The following is a 22,290-nucleotide window of genomic DNA, read 5'->3' on the forward strand; positions in this document are numbered from 1 at the left end:
GGTTTTTTTGTTCCCAAGCTCCAATCACCCCAGCACTTTGCAAAACATTCTTTTTTGATATAAGTATAAACACACAAAAGTTTGCACAATGCCTGTAAGTGTCAAAACTCAAACGTCTAAAAATCCAGTGTACACCACTGTCCATGGTAGTACCGTGCTCGACTTGTTTCTTTGCACAGCATCCTTGTTTGTCAAGGTTCGTGTTTCGGAGTTATTTTGGAGTAGAAAAAGGGTTGCCACAAGCCTCCTCGACTGTAGTGGCTTTCATGGCCTTGAATAGGTGAATTGAAATCAAAAAATTGCTATATATCAAAAAAAAAAAAAATACTATCATATATCTAGTTGTATAGATTAATGATATTTAGATTTTTCACAACTTAATTTTGCCCCAAGGCTCTGAGCCAGCTTGGAGCGGCCATTTAAGAAAGTATTGATGAAAATCACAAGCATTGAGTTAACAAAAGAAAAAAAAATAATGAAATACATTATACAGGGTGCGTAAAAAGTTCCCGCATTCAGTATTTACGACGTAAAAACACATAGAACTATCATAATTTGCCAAAAGTTTAAACATTTATTCTTGATAACATACTAAACAACAAAAACAAGTCAGATCTCAAAAATTTCTCCTTTTGCCTTGATACACGGCCTGAAGCGCTTGGAGAATGCTTCAACCGCGACAGACACCATATCATCGCCAAGAGTGGCCCATTCCTTTTCGAGTGCTTGCCGTAGAGAGTTCAAATTTGGATGACGAACAGCTCCAACCTTGGCCGTCATAATTTCCCAAATGAAATGTTCGAGGGGATTAAGATCCGAGCTGTTTGGAGGCCACTCTTCTCATGTGATGAAATCCGGAAAATTAGCTTTGCACCAATCCTGGACGACCGTTGCTTTGTGGGCTGGGGTGGAATCCTGTTGAAATGTCCAAAACCGCTGTCCGAAGTGTGAATTGGTCCAAGTTAATACCTCTGTCGTCAAAATATCATCCAGGTAGTTTTGAGCTCTGATTTTCACTCCTTGATCAACAAAAATCAATGGCATCTTGCCGTCTCCTGTAATCGCTCCTAAAAACATCACTGCTTGGGGGTGAGCTGTCTTTGAAGCAATTCGACCTTTCTGGTTTGCTTCTTGAATGTTTCCAGCGATTATCGGGTCATTCTAATGGTTCATGAACTGCTCGACAGTGAAGAGACACTCGTCCGTGAAGAGACACTCGTCCGTTAAGAGAATCGTCAAAGCGTTCGCCGGCTTCTTGAATCGCTTGAGAAGCTCCTTGCAACGGGCTAAACGAGTGGTTTTCATCCGATCAGTAAGTCCGTGAGTTTTTTGAATTTTGTACGGGTATTTTCCGAGCTTTTTGTGGACAATTTGCCGAACTGAACCTTCCGAAATCCCTTCATCTTTGGCCATTTGTCTCATCGATCGTTTTGGGTTGTACCGAATCTTGTCGCTGATTTTTTTGACGATTTTACCCAAAGTTGCAGAATGTCGACGATCATCAATGGAACCAGTTTCTTCAAGTCTCTTCAAACAATCGTAAACCGTACGCCGTGGAACATTCAGAAGACAAGCGATCTCCGATGCTTTCTTCTTCTCTTTAGCTAGCCTTTCGATTGTTGGCCGCAAATCTCTTAATTATGTCATGGAGCCTAAAAACTTCAATATTAAAACATATTCAAAGATTAGAGAAGAGCATAAATAATGCAGAAAAATAAATGGTATGCTTTAAAATAAGGGAAATAACGTCGTTGCCAGAGGAGTGCAGGAACTTTTTATGCACCCTGTATAATGCTATATAAGCAGGCTTAGACAGGAATGATGTTCCATCACAAGCTGTAACTGACCACGCTTAAAATTTTTTTTCTTCACAATTTGACCATGGTGGTTTTGATGTTTTAGCAATTTAAATGTTAGTAAAAAAGTTGTTACATTACAAAAAACTTTTAATCATTGATCTTTTCTAAAGTTTTTATTCTAGGCGAAGGGTTTAAATAAAATAAAAAAATAATTATAGTGGTGGTTTACAATAAACGCATTGTGTAAATTAACAATTAATGTTATTTAAATTATTTTTATGCAGGCATTTTTTTAATGATAAATTTAAATGTTTGATACTATTCCTTGAAATTATTTCATATCTTTCTAAAAATCTTTTAAAAGATAATTTTTTAAGTTACATTAAATTTTGAATAAGTTAAATTAAATCTTCGGCAATGGAATGATTTAATTTCATTAAACAATCGTTAGAAGTAATTTGTAAAAACGTTTTGTGTAACTTTAATAAGACCTTTCAAAAGATCAGTTTTTAAGTAATTTATTTTAAACAATTAAAAATGCAACAATAAGTAATTTTCGCTTTAAATTTGAGTTTTTTGAGTTTAGTGCTTAAATATTTTCTTTTTTCGTAAGGAATTATTCTCTTTTTTCATCAGTTTTTTTTTAAACTATTTTTTCTAGTTTAAGTTAAGCTAGCATTTGTTTTTTCGGTGCATTTCTAAAATGTTTAACAATCTAAATATAAACATCTAAACAGTTGTGGTCAAGTTGTTAAAAAATAAAATCATTTGCGTGGTCAGCAATAGCGCTCAAACGCACGCTATTCCTGTCCGAGTCTGCATAAATAATGCTAACATGCTATGAATTAGATAAAACTTTAAGAGAGTAAAGAAAAAACTAGATGATAGTTAATGGAAAAAATCAGGAAGCCCCGAACACTTAAGGAAAAATAGATTGTACACATGTACTAACCGAAAACAAAGTGTCAAAAGACTTTATTAAAAGTATAAACATTTATTTATTGAGTTAGAAATAAAAGAATATTTGTAGTGTACCTTAATAATATACAAAACATAAAAGAAAAAAAGGTTAGAAGAAAGTATGTTTTAAAATTGGAGGATAGCCCTGAACACATTTTAACCATGATTTTACCTCTTTTTAACCTGTGTGAAACAAATATAATATAAAATATAATAATTACATTGGAATGTTCTCAACATATTTTTAAAAAAATCGACATTAAAATAGGTTTTATTTTAAAAGCATACTAAAATAGGTTTTATTTTAAAAAGCATTACATTGTTTTTGTAAAAAACTTTATAAAACAACAATAAAACAAATCTGTAAGGTTGTTTTGTAAATATAAAAAGCTAATGGTAAAATAAAACAGCTGGTATGCTACGCTATTTTATTGCTGTTTTATACAGCTTATAACATTAAAAACATAAAAAGCGTTAAAAATAAAATGAAGTTAATAAATATTCTAATTAATTAGTTAGAATTGATTAAAACATTGTCATAAAATGTTAAAACCTAATATTTTTGCAAAGACATGCACAGTTTATAATTAAATCAAAAAAACAAGTGAGTAAAACTCAAAAAAATATTAAACTTATTAAATTCCATGTTCTTTTAAGATTTATTGCTTTAAATTAAAGATTTAATCAAGCTTACTATCAAAAATTTAAAACTTGTGGGTTAACAACATATAAGATAAAAATAGAAACTTAGGTTATACTTTGCAAGTAAATATCTTTAAGCATGTTAAGTACGTGAATTCCAGATAACTCAAACCTTTAGGGGGACCAAGAAAAATGGTTTGACTTAATGAATGTTAGACTAAAGTGAGTTTTTTTAAGTCAAACTTTACCTGAGATATAAATTTGAGTTTAATCAATTTTTCTCTATTCAATGATAAAAATCAAATATGCACCATTAGTTCTAATAAAAGTGTTAAAAATGTTAAAGTAAAACAAGTTACATAACGTATTCACACTGTACACTAAAAAGATACTAGAATTATTTAACAACACAATGACTTCTTCTTTATTTGGTAAATAAATTGCGTCCAAAAATTTATATATGCAATTTTACTTATTAGCTTTTAAAAGCTCGCGGTCTTTTATTCAGAAAGTTATAAAATACTTTTTGATTGTATATTATTATAATTTATTTTACAACATTTTTATTATTTCATTATTCTAATTCTATAACATTTTAAGTCTATAACATTATTTAAAGTCTATAACATTATTTTAAGTCTATAACATTTTAAAATCTATTCTATTCAGATCTAAATACAACAAAAATTAAAAAAAATATTATGCTACTGTTATTTATGTTTTTTATGGAATTACTTTTATAATAAAAATTTTAAATTAAGTTAATTAATTTTTTTTAATTTCCTATACGAAAAGTTCAAGTTATCGGAAGAAATTGGCTGAAGGGGAACAAAAAAATGATTTGACTTAACAAAGTTTGAGTTATCTGATGTTAGACTTAACCTCAGATAACTCGAAATTATTGGCTCTCGCGCAGAGATATAAAGTAATTTTAATTTAAAAGTGCTTAATGTTTAATAAAAATCTCCTTGCAAGAAAACAAATGATCATACTTCTATTTAAAAGTTAAATTTAGCATGACATACTTAATGAATGATCCTTAATTAAAACTTCATACAAAAATTGTCAGATAATGTTACTCAAATAATATAGTACTTTGATGAAGCTGTTATTTTGCTATTGGGTGCTATTGGGTGAGATGCAACTGTTATTTTGCTATTGGGTGCGGTTTTAACTCCTTTTAACATATTTTATATGTTTTATTCACTTAGTAGTCATTAGGAAATATCGGTTTGGAATTTTTTTAAATATACAGGTCTTGTTTTAAATAAAAAATGCTTGATGCAATAGCCTAATGTGAGTTTGACGTCATAAAATTTAATTTATTTTTTTATTTTTTAAAGACATTAACTTTTTTTAAATTGCTGCAATTTAATTACAGTAAAACAAGTTAAATGTTATTTAACATCTTTTTTATTATTACTAATAAAAAAAAATTACTATAAGGGAATGTTTATTTTTATTTTTATTTTTTTTAGATATTAAATAATTAAACTTTATATTACATTTAAAAAAATGTTTGATGTTAACAAATTTCTTTTTTTTCTTGACATTTGCATAATTGAATTAAAGTACAAATGATTTTTTATTTAAAAAAAAATTAGAGAATAGCAAATAAAAAAATTACCTTAATTTATTTACTTAATTTATTAAAAGTTTGTTATTTTATTAACGATTTTGTTTTGAAAGCAAAGATTACACAGGTCTACATAAAAATTGTTTCAAATTTAATAAGTGATTTTTATAGTATTTTCAATGCTGATTTCTGGAAAAATAGTGAGAAAATTCCACCACGTACAGTTATTTCACAAACTGCTTGTCTAGTTTTAGCTTTTTCCATATTTTTGTAAATGGTTCAGTACTTTAGTATGTTTGAATTTTGGTTTTTAATATCTCCACAAACTGTTATTTAACCTAAAATACAAGTTGTTTTAGAGACAATGACTGCCAGAGGATGTATAAACTCACCAGGTTGCTTCTGCTACATTTGTGGTAACTATACCATTAAAAAGCGACAAAGATTTTGTTGGAAAGGTATATTTTGCCTATTTTGGTATAAAGTTAGACAATCAAGATAAGTTTTGGGCTCCACACAAAGTTTGTTCAATATGTGTTGAAGAACTGAGGCAATGGTTTTAAGGTAAAAAACAGTCCTTATGTTATGGAATACCAATAGTTTGGAGGGAGTCCAAAAATCATAGTGATGAATGTTATTTTTGTTCTTGCAATTTGAAAAACAAAAGAGATATTTCTTACCCTAACAATCAATCAGCCATTCACCCTATTCCTCATGGACCTGAAGTACCAATATCCTCTCCTCCAGATTCTTTGGATGATATTTTAGATGATCACAAGACATTGGCTCAGCAAGGTGATAGTGAAGAAAACAGTGATTGCTATGATCCTGGCACAACCGATCCCATTCCATTCTCACAATCTGAACTGAACGATTTAGTTAGAGACTTAGGTCTTCCTAAAGACTCGGCAGAAGTTTTAGGATCTAGATTGAAAGATAAAAATATGTTGGCTCCGAGTTCATCCTTTGTTGGTATCGATTAAGGAAAAAGGAATTTGTATCTTTCTTTTCTCAAGAAGGTGACCTGATATTTTGCAGTGATGTTCCTGGACTTATGGCATGTTTTAAAATACAATATGCTCCTGATGAGTGGAGGCTTTTTATGAATTTATCACAAAGAAGCATTTAAGCAGTACTTCTGCACAATAATTATGCTTTTTATGCCAGTTGGACACTCGGTGCACTTAAAAGAATGTTACAAAAACCTTGAACTGGTTTTAAACAAACTCAGCTACTCAGACCACAAATATACACTGTGTGGGGGTTTGAAATTTCAATGCTGCTTGGTCAACAAAGTGGCTATACAAAGTTCCCTTGCTTTCTCTGTGAATGGAACAGTCGAGACAGAAAGCAGCACTACATAAAAAAAGTTTGGCCCTTGAGAAAAACCTTAAAAGTAGAGGTTAAGAATGTTGAGAGAAAAAGCCTTGTGGATCCCAAAAAGGTGTTACTTCCACCACTTCACAATAAGTTGGGGCTGATGAAACACTTTGTTAAGGCATTGTCAAAAGAAGGGGAGACTTCCAAATATCTTTGTGGGTAGTTTCTTGGTTTATCTGAGGCAAAGCTAAAGGAAGGAATCTTTGTTGGACCAGATATTAAAAAACTTGTGAGAGATCCTAATTTTGTGGACAAAATGGAAACAAATGGAAAGACAGCATGGACATCCTGTAAATTAGTTGTTACCGGTTTTCTAGGAAACAAAAAAGATCCAAACTAAAAGACCATTGTCACAGACATGCTGGACAACTTAAAGAAGCTGGGCTGTAACATGATCATCAAAGTTCATTTTCTCCATTTACATCTTTATTACTTCCCTGCAAACCTTAGTGATGTAAGTAAAGAGAAAGGCAAAAGATTTCACCAAGACATCAAGGAAATAGAAAGAAGATATCAGGGAAGATGGAACGTCAACATGATAGCGGACTACTGCTGGATGTTAAAGAGAGGTGATCTTGAACGAGTTCACAGTCGGAAAAGCAATAAAAGAAGCTTCAACAGAAAGCAAAAACGTTATTATAAGAACTTATAAGCTGAATGAGAAATGTAAGTGTTCTTGAAATATAGTTTAGAAGATGATTTATTCATAAAATAAAGTTCTATAACGTTTGAAAAATATGAAAAATTGGTCGAATTTTGTTATTTTACCCAAAAATAATCCCTTTTTTGTGAGAAAACCTGGCGTGATGAAAAAAATGGATTGCATTTTCAAAATCAGTGCTGAGAAATACATAAAAAACAGTTATCAAATTTCAAACAACTTTTTAAAAATATTTTTTTGCAGACCTTTATTATTTTTCCAAACATCATTTATTAAAGTTATATCGTTGTATATATTGTTTATTAAAACATAATTGCTGTGATGTAACTTGCATTATAAAAAAAAAGTTCAACTTACGCTTTGTGCAAATTTTTGATGCAGCCGTTTATTTGAAATTTAATTTTGAGTAAAAAAAAAGGTGTTTAGAAAGAAAAACCGAAAAAACAGTTGCGAAAAAAATGTGCTAATTTGAGCGCTCTACCACTACATTAAATCTAAAATCTAAATTAAATTTTTTTTTATCAGAATTATATATTTTTATAATTATATATTTTAATTAAATTAGTTTTAAATTAAATCATATATTTTTTTATCAGAATTAAATTATATTATTATGATCTTTGCTTCAAGCTTAAAGTATTAGCATTTTTCAAGCGAAAAAATCAATCATTACAACAAAATAAAAATAAATTTTTAATTTCATTTGTGTTTTTTTCATTAATAAATAGTGCTTACATCTAACATAATTGTCATTCAAACTTTTGTAACAAATATTTTTACATAAATGTCATTCAAAAGTCAGTGTGCTTTCTTTAAAAAGTTATTTACTTCTTTTATCTTATCGCTTTTGTATAATTTTAAAATTAAATAATTATAAAAAGTCCAAAATTTATTTTCTACACAATATAAATAAAACAATTGAGAAATAAGACTAATTTTTTTCCACTTATTAATAAAATAATTTTTTTTAAACAAATAAAATTACAATACATGTTTCAACTATTTTATTGTCATCTTCAGTTGGGTTAAAAAAACTTATTTAATTTTATATACAAATATTATTAGGTAATAAAATATAAATTACAATTTTTTTAAATTTTTTTATTAAGTGTGACAAATTAGGCAATAGCAAAAAAATACAATAAAAATGTTATTAAATTATTTAACAAAAGGTTAACAACTAATAAAATGGTAAATATTATGTGAAAAGTGATATTTTATAATGGTTTAACAAAACAGGCGAAACTTTTAAAGAAATTGCATTTGCTAGTGTCAAACAAATTTAGTAATTTTTTAGATTTTACTTTATTTCTTGTTAACTTTTAATATTTGCTTATGTCGGAAGGCATTGCAAAGAGTTTGCAAACAATGAGATGAATTTTACAAGGAAGTTGCCGAGAAAATCCTTAATATTGCTGGGAAAATTCCAATTTTCAAGAAGTTTTTTCCATGAGACATTTTCATAGTTATGCAATTGCGTAGTTATACCAATATCGACGGTTTTATTTCAAGTTTCACACAAATTAATAAATTAGAATTTCTTATGCTATTTTTCTAATAGTATTTAATAATAATTAATTTTCAATAAGTTTTTGAATTATTTTTAAACTTTAATTTGGCAAACTTTATTTGAGGAATGGGATTTTTTTAACTTTAAATTTGGAAGTTTAATTTTATGAGCGTTTGGGAATACCGCATTTCATGGGACCCCACAGGGCTAGTTTACACCCTGGTATATATATATATATATATATATATATATATATATATATATATATATATATATATATATATATATATATATATATATATTTAATATATATATAATATATATGTATTTAGGGTGTCCCAAAAAATAATATATGCAGAGACCCCCCTTAATGTGTTCTATCTAATACAAAAACACTAAATTTAAATTTTTTTGAATAAAAAATATTTTAAGGGGTCCCTCAAGACCCTCGAATATTTAATGGGTCCCTAATATTTTCAAAAAAAAGTTTTTTAAAAGTATGTCAACCTGGTACTCAAATGAAGCAAAATTGTATAAAAATTTCAAAAATAATATTTAATTTGGAAATATTTTAACTAATTTATCAAATATGTCATAAAAATACATAAAAAATGCATTTTTTTGTTTTTTGTTAAAAAACCTAATTTTTCATGTAATAAAACCAAAAATAACAATTCTATATTTGAAATCTATATTATTTTCGAAATTTTTATATAATTTCGCTTCATTTGAATACCAGGTTGACATATTTTTGAAAAATTTTTTTTTTGAAAATATTAGGGACCCATTAAATATTCGAGGGTCTTGAGGGATCCCTTAAAATATTTTTTATTCAAAAAATTTTTAAATCTAGTGTTTTTGTATTAGATAGAACACATTATTATTATTACTGCATAAATTTTTGAAAAATGTTGTTTTTGGGACAACCTAATATATATAAATTTACTTAAATTCTAGTTCAGTTACATCTTTTAAGTGGTAAAATCTATTTTAGCAAATTGATGAAGAAGATGAGAAAGCAATGAAAAACTTTATGTCAGATACACCTGCAACACAAAAAACTTTAGCTGATATTATTATGGAAAAAATTAACGAAAAAAAAACTGAGATAAGAAGTCAGATGTCAGGTAGAAATTGTTTATGTTGGCTTTAATTACTTGCTATTTAATTAGTTTTGTTTAATTCCTGTATAAAAGTTTGAAAAATAAGTTTATGTTTTACAATTATGTTTTTAATCTTTATGTTTATACAGAAACATCTGAAAAACCAGTAATGGATGAAAGAATAGTATCTGTTTTTAAAAGGTAATTTAAAACATATTTAAACCATAGCATTTTGTATAAGTTGCTATTATTTCAGTTTGTCAGTTTTGTTCTGATTATTATCATAGCGTTATTTTCTATTGTAACAGAAAATGAAATAGAATAGACGCTTTTTCAGTATATATTAAGACTTTGCTGTTGCAAATTTATCTAATTGCTGTTCTAAAAATGGTGAGGATGTTTCTATGTTTTATGGAAAAAAATATCAAATGGATGTTAAATTTCTTTTTGCTGACCTCGACTTCTAGCAGTTTAAGGTTTTTCTTAATTCCTTGTTAAACAAAGCTAACAATAATTTATGTGTTGCAAATTTAGTATTATATTATATTAAGATTTTGTTACATCAATAAAATCAAGTTGTAGATGTGCTCAGCATATTGCCTTGTATGATTGCAAGGCACCTGAAAAAATAAAATACTAATATAATTTTGGGTTGTAAACATGGTTAGACATTTTTAAAAAAGATTCACCAAAAAGGTCACCAAAGGATCAGGATCAGTTTGTTATTTTATTAGATTGTAATAGTTTAGATATTGGTATTTAAGGTATTTATTGTATGTGCTATTATTATTGTAAGTTATTATTATTTCAAACTGTTTATTTTTTTAATGATCAATAGCTCATTAGTTTATTTATTTTTTTAAAATGTTTAATTTTTAAAATGTTTGATTTTTAAAATGTTTAGTTTTTAAAATGTTTAATTTTTAAAATGTTTAATTTTTAAAAGATATTTGTTTATTTGTTATTTTATAACTTCTTATTTTTGATTAAAATATTAAAACAATAAAATGAAAGCTGTTAGATACTAATAAGATGATGCTAATATGTTCATGAATTGACATTTTTTTCTAATTTTTGTTACTTTATTGTATTTTTAAATAATTTTTTTATTATAATAGTTTCTGTTTTTTTCTTAGTTTTGAATAGTTTAACTTTTCCTTGTATAGTGTTGGGGAAATACTATCAAAGTATAGATCTGGAAAATTTCCTAAAGCATTTAAAATCATACCAACATTGCAAAATTGGGAAGAAGTACTCTATTGCACAGATCCAGATAGTTGGACACCAGCTGCTATGTATCAAGCATCACGAATATTTATTTCATGTTTTAATTCAAACATGGCACAAAGGTTTGTTTTAAAGTATTCTCTATAATTACAATCGAAGGGTGTTATGAAGTTGCTAAAGAATTGATTTTTATGTTTGGTTAATTAGTACTAATGATGTTACTAGTATCCAGTGGTAGTGGTGTTGTAGGTGATTGATTTGTAGTTTTGAAGTTGACAAAAGAGGGCTAATAGTTGTGTTAGGAGGAGGTCAGTTTGTAATTGTGTTGTTATCAGGGAACAATTTGCTGAAGTTAATATGCTATCAGTATAAAATACATAAATAATCATTATAATAAAAACAATAAAGTACAAGTATAAACTTAAAAAATAAACTTTTCCGAATTTAATTTAGATTTATTAACCTCGTCCTTCTACCACGTGTTCGGGATGATATTGCTGAATATAAACGGCTAAATTATCATTTGTATATGGTGATTTTTTGTATTTATTTATTTATTCTTAAATCGTGCTTTTGTTGTTGTTTATATGCTATAGGGCTTGAGAAATTATTTTTATTTTTATAAATGTTGATGTTGGTATCAATATTTTTTGATGTGTCAAATTTAACAGAAATATTCTGTTAATTATTACAAATACTAACTTTAATGATCAATCAACTAAATGATTTTGTTTGCAAAAAGTAGCCCGACTTATTTTCATTAGTTGGTTTATAAAAAAGATATGCCTGATTAATAAATTTGCTTCCTTATGATTTGTGCGTAATGTTTTAAAATATCAAATGATTTAAAATGTAAAGTTTTAAAATATGACACAAACTGCTGATTTTTTTTTTTTTTTCTTGCTTAAGTGGTATATTTGCTTTAAAAATTTCCAAACGAATGTCAGCGTTTAAAGTAAAAATAAAGAAATGTGGCATTTGTTTTTTAGTCTATTTTTTTGACAAACAATAGTACACTTGTTAATCTGTTGAATCCTCTGCTAGTAGTTAAAATTAATTAAACTTGAAATACTAAAAAAATTATAAAACTAATTCTAATGAAATTTACAGGCTTTGAAAAAGTCTTTGTTTAAACCTGCTGCATTTTTCAAAGGGATTTTACTTCCGCTATGTGAGGTTAGTTTTATTTCTTAGGTTAATTTTATTTCTTTTTTATTATTATTATTTGAAAAATTTAATTTAATAGTGGGTGCTAATTATTTAATTATTTGTGTTGAATGTTGTTATGCAAAAACATGAATACAGCAAAAATATCTCTATAAATGTTTAATGCATTTGTCCTTTTTTTAAAAAAGATGTCTTAAAAAAAACTCATTTAAAAAAAAAATTGTTACTCTTAATAAAAAAGTTGTCATTTTAAAAAAAAAATCTTAAAAAAGTTAAATAGTTTGATATATAAGTTTTTATTAAATGATTTTTTTTCAGATTTATTATTTTATAGTAAAGTTTTCCTTCTTTATCTGTTAGATAAGTATTCCTTTGTTTTTTTTAGTTAACTAATAAATAGTAAAAATATATTTTGAATTTAAAAGACTAAATGATGCAATCCGGTACAATCTAAGGACATTTTCATTTTTTAAATACATATAAAATATAAACACATTTAGATATAGAAAAATGGATTTTGACAAGAAAAATTTTATTATTTTAACAAAATTAAATAAAATTTTTTGGTTGTTTTGATTTAAAAATAGTTGTACCTGTTGTTTTTTTTCAAGTTTCCTAATCTTTACAAATCTAAAAATGGATTTATATTAATTGTGTTGGATTTTTAACTTTATGTTTTCAAACTTTATGGTTTCAAAATAAATCATAAAATGAAACTTTAACAGTTCATAGATTATAAGATTTTTTTTTAAAGGGCAAAATAATGTATTGTGTTATATATTTAATACAAACACATTAAACTTGTTATCAACATTTTTCTGTCTTTTTTGTTTAAAGCTTTTTTTATTGATGATTAGTTGTGTTTTGCATTGCATCTTGCATGCTTTAGAAAGTAAACCTTAGCACTGTTAATTAGGTTTTATATAGTAGGTTTGCTCACTTTTACTTTATATTGACAGTCAATTATGAAATTGTTCTCAGTCTGGTAGTTGTACACTTCGAGAAGCAATTATCATTGGCAGTGTTCTTTCAAAAGTTGGTGTACCTGTTCTACATTCTGCAGCTGCAATGTTAAAAATAGCTGAAATGAACTACACAGGTTAGTTAAAGATATTCAAGTATTTCATTATCATCATATATTATTATTAGTATCATATTTTCTCTCTTGTATTATTTTTAATTAATTTTTGATGATGGTGTGATCTTTATAAATAATATAATTTTTTATATATGTTTTAGTTATATTAATTCTTGTACATGCGATAAGAGATTTTATTTATCTCAATCTGTAAAAATTAATTTGACATTCTTTTAGTTAAACGTACTAACTAATAAAATTAAAATTCAAAATTAAACAAATACAAATTTGTAATTTAAGTTCATGATGACAACATAGTTTATGCTCAAGCAAGGCATCATCTATTGTTTTGCCAACCAAAACCCAATCTTGGGTGATTCGTCATTCAGCCAAGTTGCATTCTTTTACTGTTTTGTTCTATCATGTCTAAAAACTTTTATTTATCTAGTTTTTTGCTTTAAATATCAATTCCATTCTAATTTCATATTTTTCTAAATCATAAGATTTTAACAGTTTTTTAAGTCTTCGGTAAATCACGCATTCAAGCTAAATAGCTATAAAAAAGTTCTATTTAAGTTGGATGTTACTAGAAAGTAGAGAAGAGAGTTAAAGAAGATAAAAAGATAACACAAAAAAACAGATAACACACTCATAACACACCTTAAATAACAAACTTAAATAGCATTAAAAAAAGAGAGTTAAAAAATAAAAAACAAGAAGACTTACAAAATTGTAAATTGAAGAGTCAGAAAAATATTTTTCCATAGCAGCTATTTTGGAAGCAAGTTTGTTTACAAGGAGAAAAAAAAGAACATCAAAATCAAAAGTTGTCCCCAAAAAAATTAGATTTTAATAAAAAAGTTTTTTTTTTATCTTTTCTAGCATCAATAAATGAAGTACATTTTTATAATTTGTTTGTAAAAAATATTTACTGTAAAAATTTTTTCTAAATTTTGGTAGTAAGTTGAAAAAAGTGTATAAAAAACAATTTTTACCTTCTGTGAATTTAAAAAAAGATTAAGTATTAAATGGTATTGGATAAACTTTAGTATATTCACAATTAGTTTTCTCTATTTGCAGCTTTTTAATAAAATTTTTTATTTGAAGTTGATGCTGCTTATATTTTAGGCTAATTATATGATAGCAAATGATTGCAAATTCCTCATAAATTATACATACTTCCAGAAATAGTCCTTTTTTATTGATATTCGATAGAAAAAAGTATTTTTTATACTGTGATCAAATACAAGTATTATATTATTATTGTAAAAAGAAAATTTTGATTTATAATTGAAAATTAATTTGATAATTAAAATGCAAGTTGTTCTTTTCATGTAAATTACATCATTCACTACTACTTGGGAATCTAGATAAAGTAAGAAAGTGGTACTTAAGCTTGCAGAATGAGTTTTTTGGTTTTAAAATGGAAAATGGAGTATTGCTAGATAAATCAGAACCAGAATCATCAAAATTTTTGCTCCAATATTTTACAGTAAAAACATTACTTACATTAAAGTAATCATCTGTAGGAGCTGAGGGTTTGGTTTTGGGCAGGAAGTATGAAGGACATTTTTTATTGCAAAATTCTTTATTTGAGCGTTTGCATTAAAGTCTAAATATCAGTAAATATTAGTATTTTATAAGGAACAACTATATTTAAAAAAATTAGATTTTGGACCCAAATTAATATATACCAAAATATAAAAATCAAAGTACTATAGTTGCTGATGTTAATAATTACTTGTTAATTTGATGTTAATAATTACTTGTTAATTCAACTCTGAATTTAAATTAAATTTTTTTTAAGTTTTAAATTCAAGTTTATAATAGTTACATTTGTTTGATTTTTTTTTTTTAAGGAGCAAATAGTATATTTCTTCGAATATTACTTGATAAAAAGTATGCTCTTCCTTATCGTGTGATTGATGCTATGGTGTATCACTATCTCAGGTAGTTTTAAAAAAAAAATGCATTTGCAAAGTATTTTGTTTTTGTTATTATATTTCTTGAATCTTTTTTTAAGGTTTCAATCTGACAACAGAGAGCTTCCTGTACTTTGGTATCAATCTTTTCTAACATTTGTTCAAAGGTTAGTTTTACATAAGTAATCATTTAAAAATTTATTTTAAAATTTATTTACAAGGTTTGTGTTAATAGTCACAAAATAAAAATAAAAAGCTTACATTTACAAGGTTCAAATTTAAAAAGCTGGAACCTCCAAGGAACGAAGAAAATGGTTCAACTATGACTTTTATGACAGGGTTCAATTAGAATTTGAAAACACTATGAGTTGTTAGAAGTTCTTTATTCTCTGAATGTTGTGCGTTATCATTGATGTTAATTGCATATTTTTATATTTTACTAATTGTATGTATTTGTGTGTGTGTTTTTTTTTGGTTTTAAAAAACAAGATTTATTTTTTAGTATTAAGCAAAATACAACTAGAACTCAGTTTTCTTGAAATTTGTTTATTTCCATCATAAAACACCAGTTATAAACAAATATATTTGTTTAACTTTTCTAAGTATATTTTAATACTGTATTTATAATAATGTATTTATTTTAATTTAATTTATAATAATGTATTTATTTTCCTTGTATACTATCTTTATTTTCCTAGTATATTATCTTTATTCCCAAATTTATATCTAGCTGCATTAAATGTTTTAAATAGGCTTTCCACCTTTAAATCTAGTTTTGGCATTTTCAAGAAATTCTTCCATGCATTAGTGGAATGTAGATGCTAAATTCATTTGACCAGTTTTTGCAGAGTATTGATTTCTTTAAATGAACATTGAGAATTTTTTGTTAATGACATTGGATTTAATCTTCTTAAGTGTTTTTAAGTTAATTTTACTGACATTACTTATTTTTTACAATTGATCTTAGAAGTTTCACTCTAAGGACTTTACAACTAAAATATTAGCAACTTGCGTAGGTACTTTAATTTTAGGTACGAAGGTACTTTTTTTAACTTTCAAGACAACCTCTTAAACTTGCTTTCATTTTTCAAAGTTTTTTTTTTTTTTACAAACTCAAAAATTGTTTAAATCATCAGTTTATTTACACTTAATCTGGTAAAGGTTTGAAAACATGCACTTTGATAGGAAAACTTTGTTCCTATTTGACTATTCACAATATATTAATATAAACCTTTAAAAACCCTCTAACAATAAAAAAAAGCCCTCTCAAAAAAAAGTCATCTTTTAAGATAAGTCTACTATCCAAGTATTAGATGACAGAGTTCAGACTGTAAGTAGAATACCAAAAGACAAATTCAGGGAGGATTGCCTCCATTGGATGGTAAAATTCCCCTTGAAGATTATGGTGGGGGTACAATACCCATTCAATAGACAAGTTGTCTACACATTGTACAAGAGACAATGAATGCAGAAAAGTACATTAAATTGCTCATTGCCTATTTGAAGCCCCAAATATGTGACTAGTTCTAGTACAGCATCTGTATTTTTTAGCAGAACTCAGTGCCATGCCACACTGCATTCAAGGTCTACCATTAGATAACAAAAAATGACAGAGGTACTCCCATGGCCAGGGAGATTTTCCCTGGTTGGGAAACATCTGGCAAGTTGATTAGTGGTATGCCAGATTGAGTGCCGGAACTTATTAAAACCAAAGGTTGCTACACAAAATATTAGAAAGACTTTATATCCATGCATTAAATATTATATTTATATAAATCCGCAGCCGGATTTGCAAAAAGTCTCATTTTTAGCCGGTGTTGTGAAAAATTTAAGAACCACCAAAAAACAAATCATAGTTTATTTTTTAATTTTTATTTTATTGAATACATTTTTCTGGTAAAAAAATTATAATAAATTTTAGAAAATAGACAAACAAAATAAAAATAAAAAATAATGACAAAAACTTTTAAACAAATAAAAAAAATGTATTTAAAGTTTTATAGGTAATTTTTATTTAAAAAAAAATTGTGAAAAAGTTAAGAACCACAGAACAAAAAACTGCAATTTTTACTTAATACCGCCTAATTCTACCATGAATTTTTAAGCACTCATTTATACGATGTGGCATTGAGTCTATTAAATTCTCTAAAATATGTTTGGGATCATTTCCAAGTATTGTTGGTAAAATATTGCACAACTCCTCAAGGCTCCTTGGTGCTTTCTTGGCTATCTCTTTATCAAGCCAACTCCAAAGATTTTTAATGCAATTTAGATCTGGGCTATTTGGTGGCCAAGTTAGTCGCTCAATATTTTTACTTTCAAACCATTCAGAAACAATTTTAGCCCTGTGACACGGTGCATTGTCTTGCTGAAAAATGAATGGAACGCTTTGCTCAAGTGCATCAATTGATGGTAACAGTCATTTAAAATATCGATGTAGTAAATAGAGTTGAGTCAACATCAAATAATTTAAACATACCGAGACCATAATATGTCAAGCAGCACCATATTCCAACCAACCCGCTACCTTGTTTTGTTCTTTAAACGATACAATCGAGATTATATTTTTCTGAAGGCTGCCTGCGAATCATAATTTGGTTTTTTCGGTTATCAACCTCAATATTCATCTCATCACTGAACATTACTGCCCTCCATTTTTCTTTAGGCCATTCTTTTACACTTAGGCAAAATTCTTTTCACTTATTTATATGTTGTTTGGTAAGTCTCAATATAGAACAGCTTTTTTCCATAACATTGTTAGCTATTAGTTTCCTACAAACAAGTGATGCCGATGCTTGACCTCTATTTGAAAGCTTCTATTCCCTTCTTAATTCATGCAACCGCATGGATCGATTTTTCTTTTCCAACCTGATTAAAAGGCGATCATTATTGGGTGTTCTCAAACACGGTCTTCCAGAACAATGGTGATCAACTTAAGATTTCGTCTCTTTGAATTTTATGATGGTTGTTAGCACCAAACTATGTGATCGCTTTATTATTTTATCAGTTTCACAAGCGGTTTTACCTTCCTAGTGAAAATGCACCACTCTTACATGATCTTCATAAGTAATAGCTTCTCTGCTCATTTTTTCAAAATAAATGAATTTTTTGTTTGAAATTAAATACTTTTTAATATTTTTATTGGTTTTTTTGGTAATGACTCAGGTCATTAATAGAATATTTAAACAAAAAAGGTAAAAATAAATTTAAAAAAGGCGTTTCCGCCGCATTTAGCACAAAAAATTCTTTGTGGTTCTTGACTTTTTCACACAAAAAATATTTAAAAAAATTATCACAATATTTAATCCTTATTTTTATAGGTTCTATTAGTTAATTTTCAAAAAAAAAAATCTTTTTTCTCGAGTTCTATTTAATATGTTTGAAAAAAAAGACTATTTTATTATCTTTAGAATAAAAATTAATTAACTTTATTTGAAAAATATATTTTTTTTTAATTTAGTGGTTCTTAACTTTTTCACAATACTGTATATATATATATATATATATATATATATATATATATATATATATATATATATATATATATATATATATATATATATATATATATATATATATATATATATATATATATATATATATATATATATATATATATCAGGTAACCAAAAAAGTTCGTGCGTTATGCAGATCCATAAATAAATACACATAAAAACAGTTTTAATAAAGTTTATTCTGAAAAATAGTCTCCTTCAGCAAGAATAACTTTCTCCCATCATGAAACAAGCTGGTATATTCCATTTTTATAAAAGTCTTGAGTTTGGTAGCTAAAAAATTGAATTAACTCATTTTTGAGATCTTCTCTATTTCAAAACTGTCGATTCCTCATATGATTATCCAGGGCCAAAAACAGGTGATAGTTGCTTGGCGCAAGGTCTGGTGAATACGGAGGGTGAGGTAAAATCTCTCTTGTAAATGTGCTAGAGTTTCCCGCGTGATTTTTGCGGTGTGCGGTCTGGCATTGTCCTGGTGAAATACAACACCTTTTCTGTTTGCCAAAGCCGTTTGTTTTTGGTGAAGAGCAACCGAAACTCTGTCTAATTGGGCTGAGTATATCTCAGCAGTAATGGTTTGTCCACTTGGTAGCAACTCATAGTGAACGATACCTGCTGTAGTCCACCATACACACAGTAAAACCTTTTGTTGGTGAATCCTTGGTTTAGTCATTGGTACTGGATCGTTACTGGCTAGCCAATGATATGTTCGTTTTGTGTTGCAGTACATAATCCATTTTTCCTCCCACATCAATATCTGGTCAAAAAAAGATTCTAAATTGTGGCGGGAAAGCAATGAAGAACAAATGGTTAAGCGCTGTAGCTTGTTTGTTTCACTCAACTCATAAGGTACCGATTTGCTCAACTTCCAACGTTTTCCAAATTGGTGCAAATGTAAACAAATAGTTTCATCACTCACATTAAATCTTAAGGTAAGGTCCTGACATGTTTGAATGGAGTCCTGCTCGATTGCCAGCTTGATATCCTTGTTGTTTACGATGGATGGTCTTCCAGATCTTGGTTCATCTTCATTTCCAAAAGAAAATTTTTTAAACCATTTTTGACCCGTCTGTTCTGCTATGGTGCCTTCCCTAAAAGCAGCGCATATCTTGTGACAAGCTTCTGCAGCTTTGGTTCCAACTTTGAACTCATAAAGTAAACTGGCGCGAGTTATCGCATCTGACACAGCCATACGTGGAGTAAGACTTTTAAATTTAAAACGCACTAATAAAACTTATGAAACACACTGATTGATTCTTCTTAAAACAAACTTTAATTTATATGCAAAATCATCCCCCCACCACAACCAGTTTTCTTAGATTTCTTATAAATAGGCAATTATGATTAAGAAATAGGGCCACAACCAGTTTTCTTAGATTTCTTAGAAATAGGCAATTAGGATAAACCGCACAAACATTTTTGGTTGCCTGATATATATATATATATATATATATATATATATATATATATATATATATATATATATATATATATATATATATGTATATATATATATATATATATGTATATATATATATACACACATACATATATATATATTAATACACACACACACACATATATATATATATATATATATATATATATATATATATATATATATATATATATATATATATATATATATATATCTGGAGTTTTTATATATATATATATCTGGAATTTGACATCGATGTTCTTCCACAATTTGTAAAATATATTGCAATTGAGTTTCATCTTTTGTCAAGATTTTTGTGTAATCTGAAACCAGTTTCACTGCTCGTTCAGCTGTGTCATTCACAATTTTCATAGAATTAACAATTTTATGTGCATCCTGGTATTCCGTTATTGTACTCCACTTGTCTGGGCAATGTTCCTTCATAAATGCCCAATTTATTCCAAGCAATTCAAATAGATATTTTGATCTATTTGTTACAAAGTCATCTAAGTTCATGCTTACAATTTTATCCATTAATCCTTTACCTTCAACCCTTTTTATCTGGGTTTTATTGGCTGGCTTTTTAGGCGCAATCAACATTTTTTCTTTTGTTTGGTTACCAACATCATTACTAAAAAAAGAGAGACTCACAAGGTCTTCAGTTAAATACCATAAATGTCCTGCAATGGCTTTTATGGCAGATTCAGCTACTTCTTTGTCAAATATTTTGAATTTATTCAATTTCCTAATCAGTGTCAGGTCATTGTGAGGAGCAGATGAAGAAATGGGAGCCCGAAACCAATGTTCCATGTAAATCAATATTGAAAAAATCGAAAATCGTAGAAGATTTTTCTCTTCATTTTTTGTTAAATAAAATTGATGTCGAAACAAGTAGATTTTAATAGAGTACAGTGCTTTTGCCATCCATCGTGCTTGGTGCATAGCACCAGGAGAACGAAAAGTTATTCCCTTTTGGCCTGGAGGAGTTTTTCCTGAAAAAAATTATTGCTAGTTGCAAAAACTCATTGTAATCGTTAGGAGGTTGTTTTGATCCTTGCATCACAATTACAGCAAATTCTATAGCTGATGGTATAAGTGAGCCATATACTTTGAGATCTGCATCAGTTAAGAGCTATGATTTAGAATTAAGTTTACTCCACTGATCACGAAATCATTGAAACAACTTAACCTCTGGACCAGAAAATGTTCCAAAACAAGTTTTGTAAACATGGGATAAAATCACTTCATGAATATGGTATCGACAGGCTGTGTATAATAAAGACTTTCCAATTAATTTTTCCAGCAAGGTACAAGCACCTGAATGTATACCTGTGTTGCTTGAATTAGTATCAAAACAGAGCGCCATAATACTGTCATATGAAATGTTCCAATCTTTTAAAGGTTGTTCTGTTGCATAACTCATTTGTTCACCAGTGCCTCTATCCAGTTTTGGGACTGACAACAGTTTTTCTACATCATATCCTGTCACTAATATGGGCAGTGGATCCACTTCATTTCTGCGTGTCAAATCGGATAACAATTTTCCATCCCAATGTACAGTTAGTGGAATCTGTGGTTTGAACTCTAAAATAATTCTTTTTGCAACTTCTTTACGATTTTCAATACGTGCACTTCAAAGAGATTCATATGATGTAGATAAATGTTCAATATTGGCACCTAACCCTCGACAAACTGTAGACAAAACCAAGGAACCAGAATGATTGGGAATTTTCAAATGATCAAGAGCTGAACAAAATGCTGGAGTAATCACTTTCTTTTTTTCTGTTTTTTCACTCTTTTTCAGTTTATTTGCTGATGATGGAATAAAGTCATCTACTTTATCTGTACCCTGAGAGGAGTCTGATTCTGTCAAAACTAGGTCTGTGACTGTTCCTTCTTTTTTTCTTTTTAACTCTTTTGTTTCTCTTTCTTCATTTGCTTTTTTTTCTGTATGAAATACGCTGTTCTTGTTTGAATAATTCACAATCAACTGAACTCATATAGCCTTTTCTTCCTTCTCTTTGTAGTGTAAGAAAGGTCTTGTCTTCTTCTATTGTCATTAATTTTAAAGCATCTTCATGAGCAATATCAAATAGTTCTTCAATTTCTTGAGAAAAAATTTCCACATTTCTTTGCTGAGTTTCTGTTTTTCTGCCTTTATTCTTTTTTGGCTTTCTGTATTTCTCGACAAGCTTTTCAACATGTGTTATAACATGATAACGTTGTTTTGTTGGAATTCTAGCTTTTTGCCAAAAGTCTAGAACCTGATCTGTCACAAGGCCTGCACTTTCTTTTACATTGTTGTTATTTTT

General features: G+C 27.9%; 1 protein-coding gene across 2 annotated transcripts in view; it reads left to right on the plus strand.

Annotated features, from left to right (window-relative positions):
* Nucleotides 1-22,290, plus strand: part of LOC136071907 (bystin-like) — a 49,087-nt gene that overhangs the window by 22,919 nt on the left and 3,878 nt on the right. For both annotated transcript variants that reach the window (XM_065797707.1, XM_065797706.1), the window contains exons 4-11: nt 9,523-9,655; nt 9,781-9,832; nt 10,798-10,980; nt 11,312-11,390; nt 11,969-12,034; nt 13,007-13,124; nt 14,963-15,053; nt 15,127-15,192. In XM_065797707.1, coding sequence (XP_065653779.1) covers nt 9,523-9,655; nt 9,781-9,832; nt 10,798-10,980; nt 11,312-11,390; nt 11,969-12,034; nt 13,007-13,124; nt 14,963-15,053; nt 15,127-15,192 — 788 coding nt within the window. The remainder of the gene's footprint in view (nt 1-9,522; nt 9,656-9,780; nt 9,833-10,797; nt 10,981-11,311; nt 11,391-11,968; nt 12,035-13,006; nt 13,125-14,962; nt 15,054-15,126; nt 15,193-22,290) is intronic.

The sequence above is a fragment of the Hydra vulgaris genome, chromosome 05, assembly GCF_038396675.1.
Source record: "Hydra vulgaris chromosome 05, alternate assembly HydraT2T_AEP".
Taxonomy (NCBI): Eukaryota; Metazoa; Cnidaria; class Hydrozoa; order Anthoathecata; family Hydridae; genus Hydra; species Hydra vulgaris.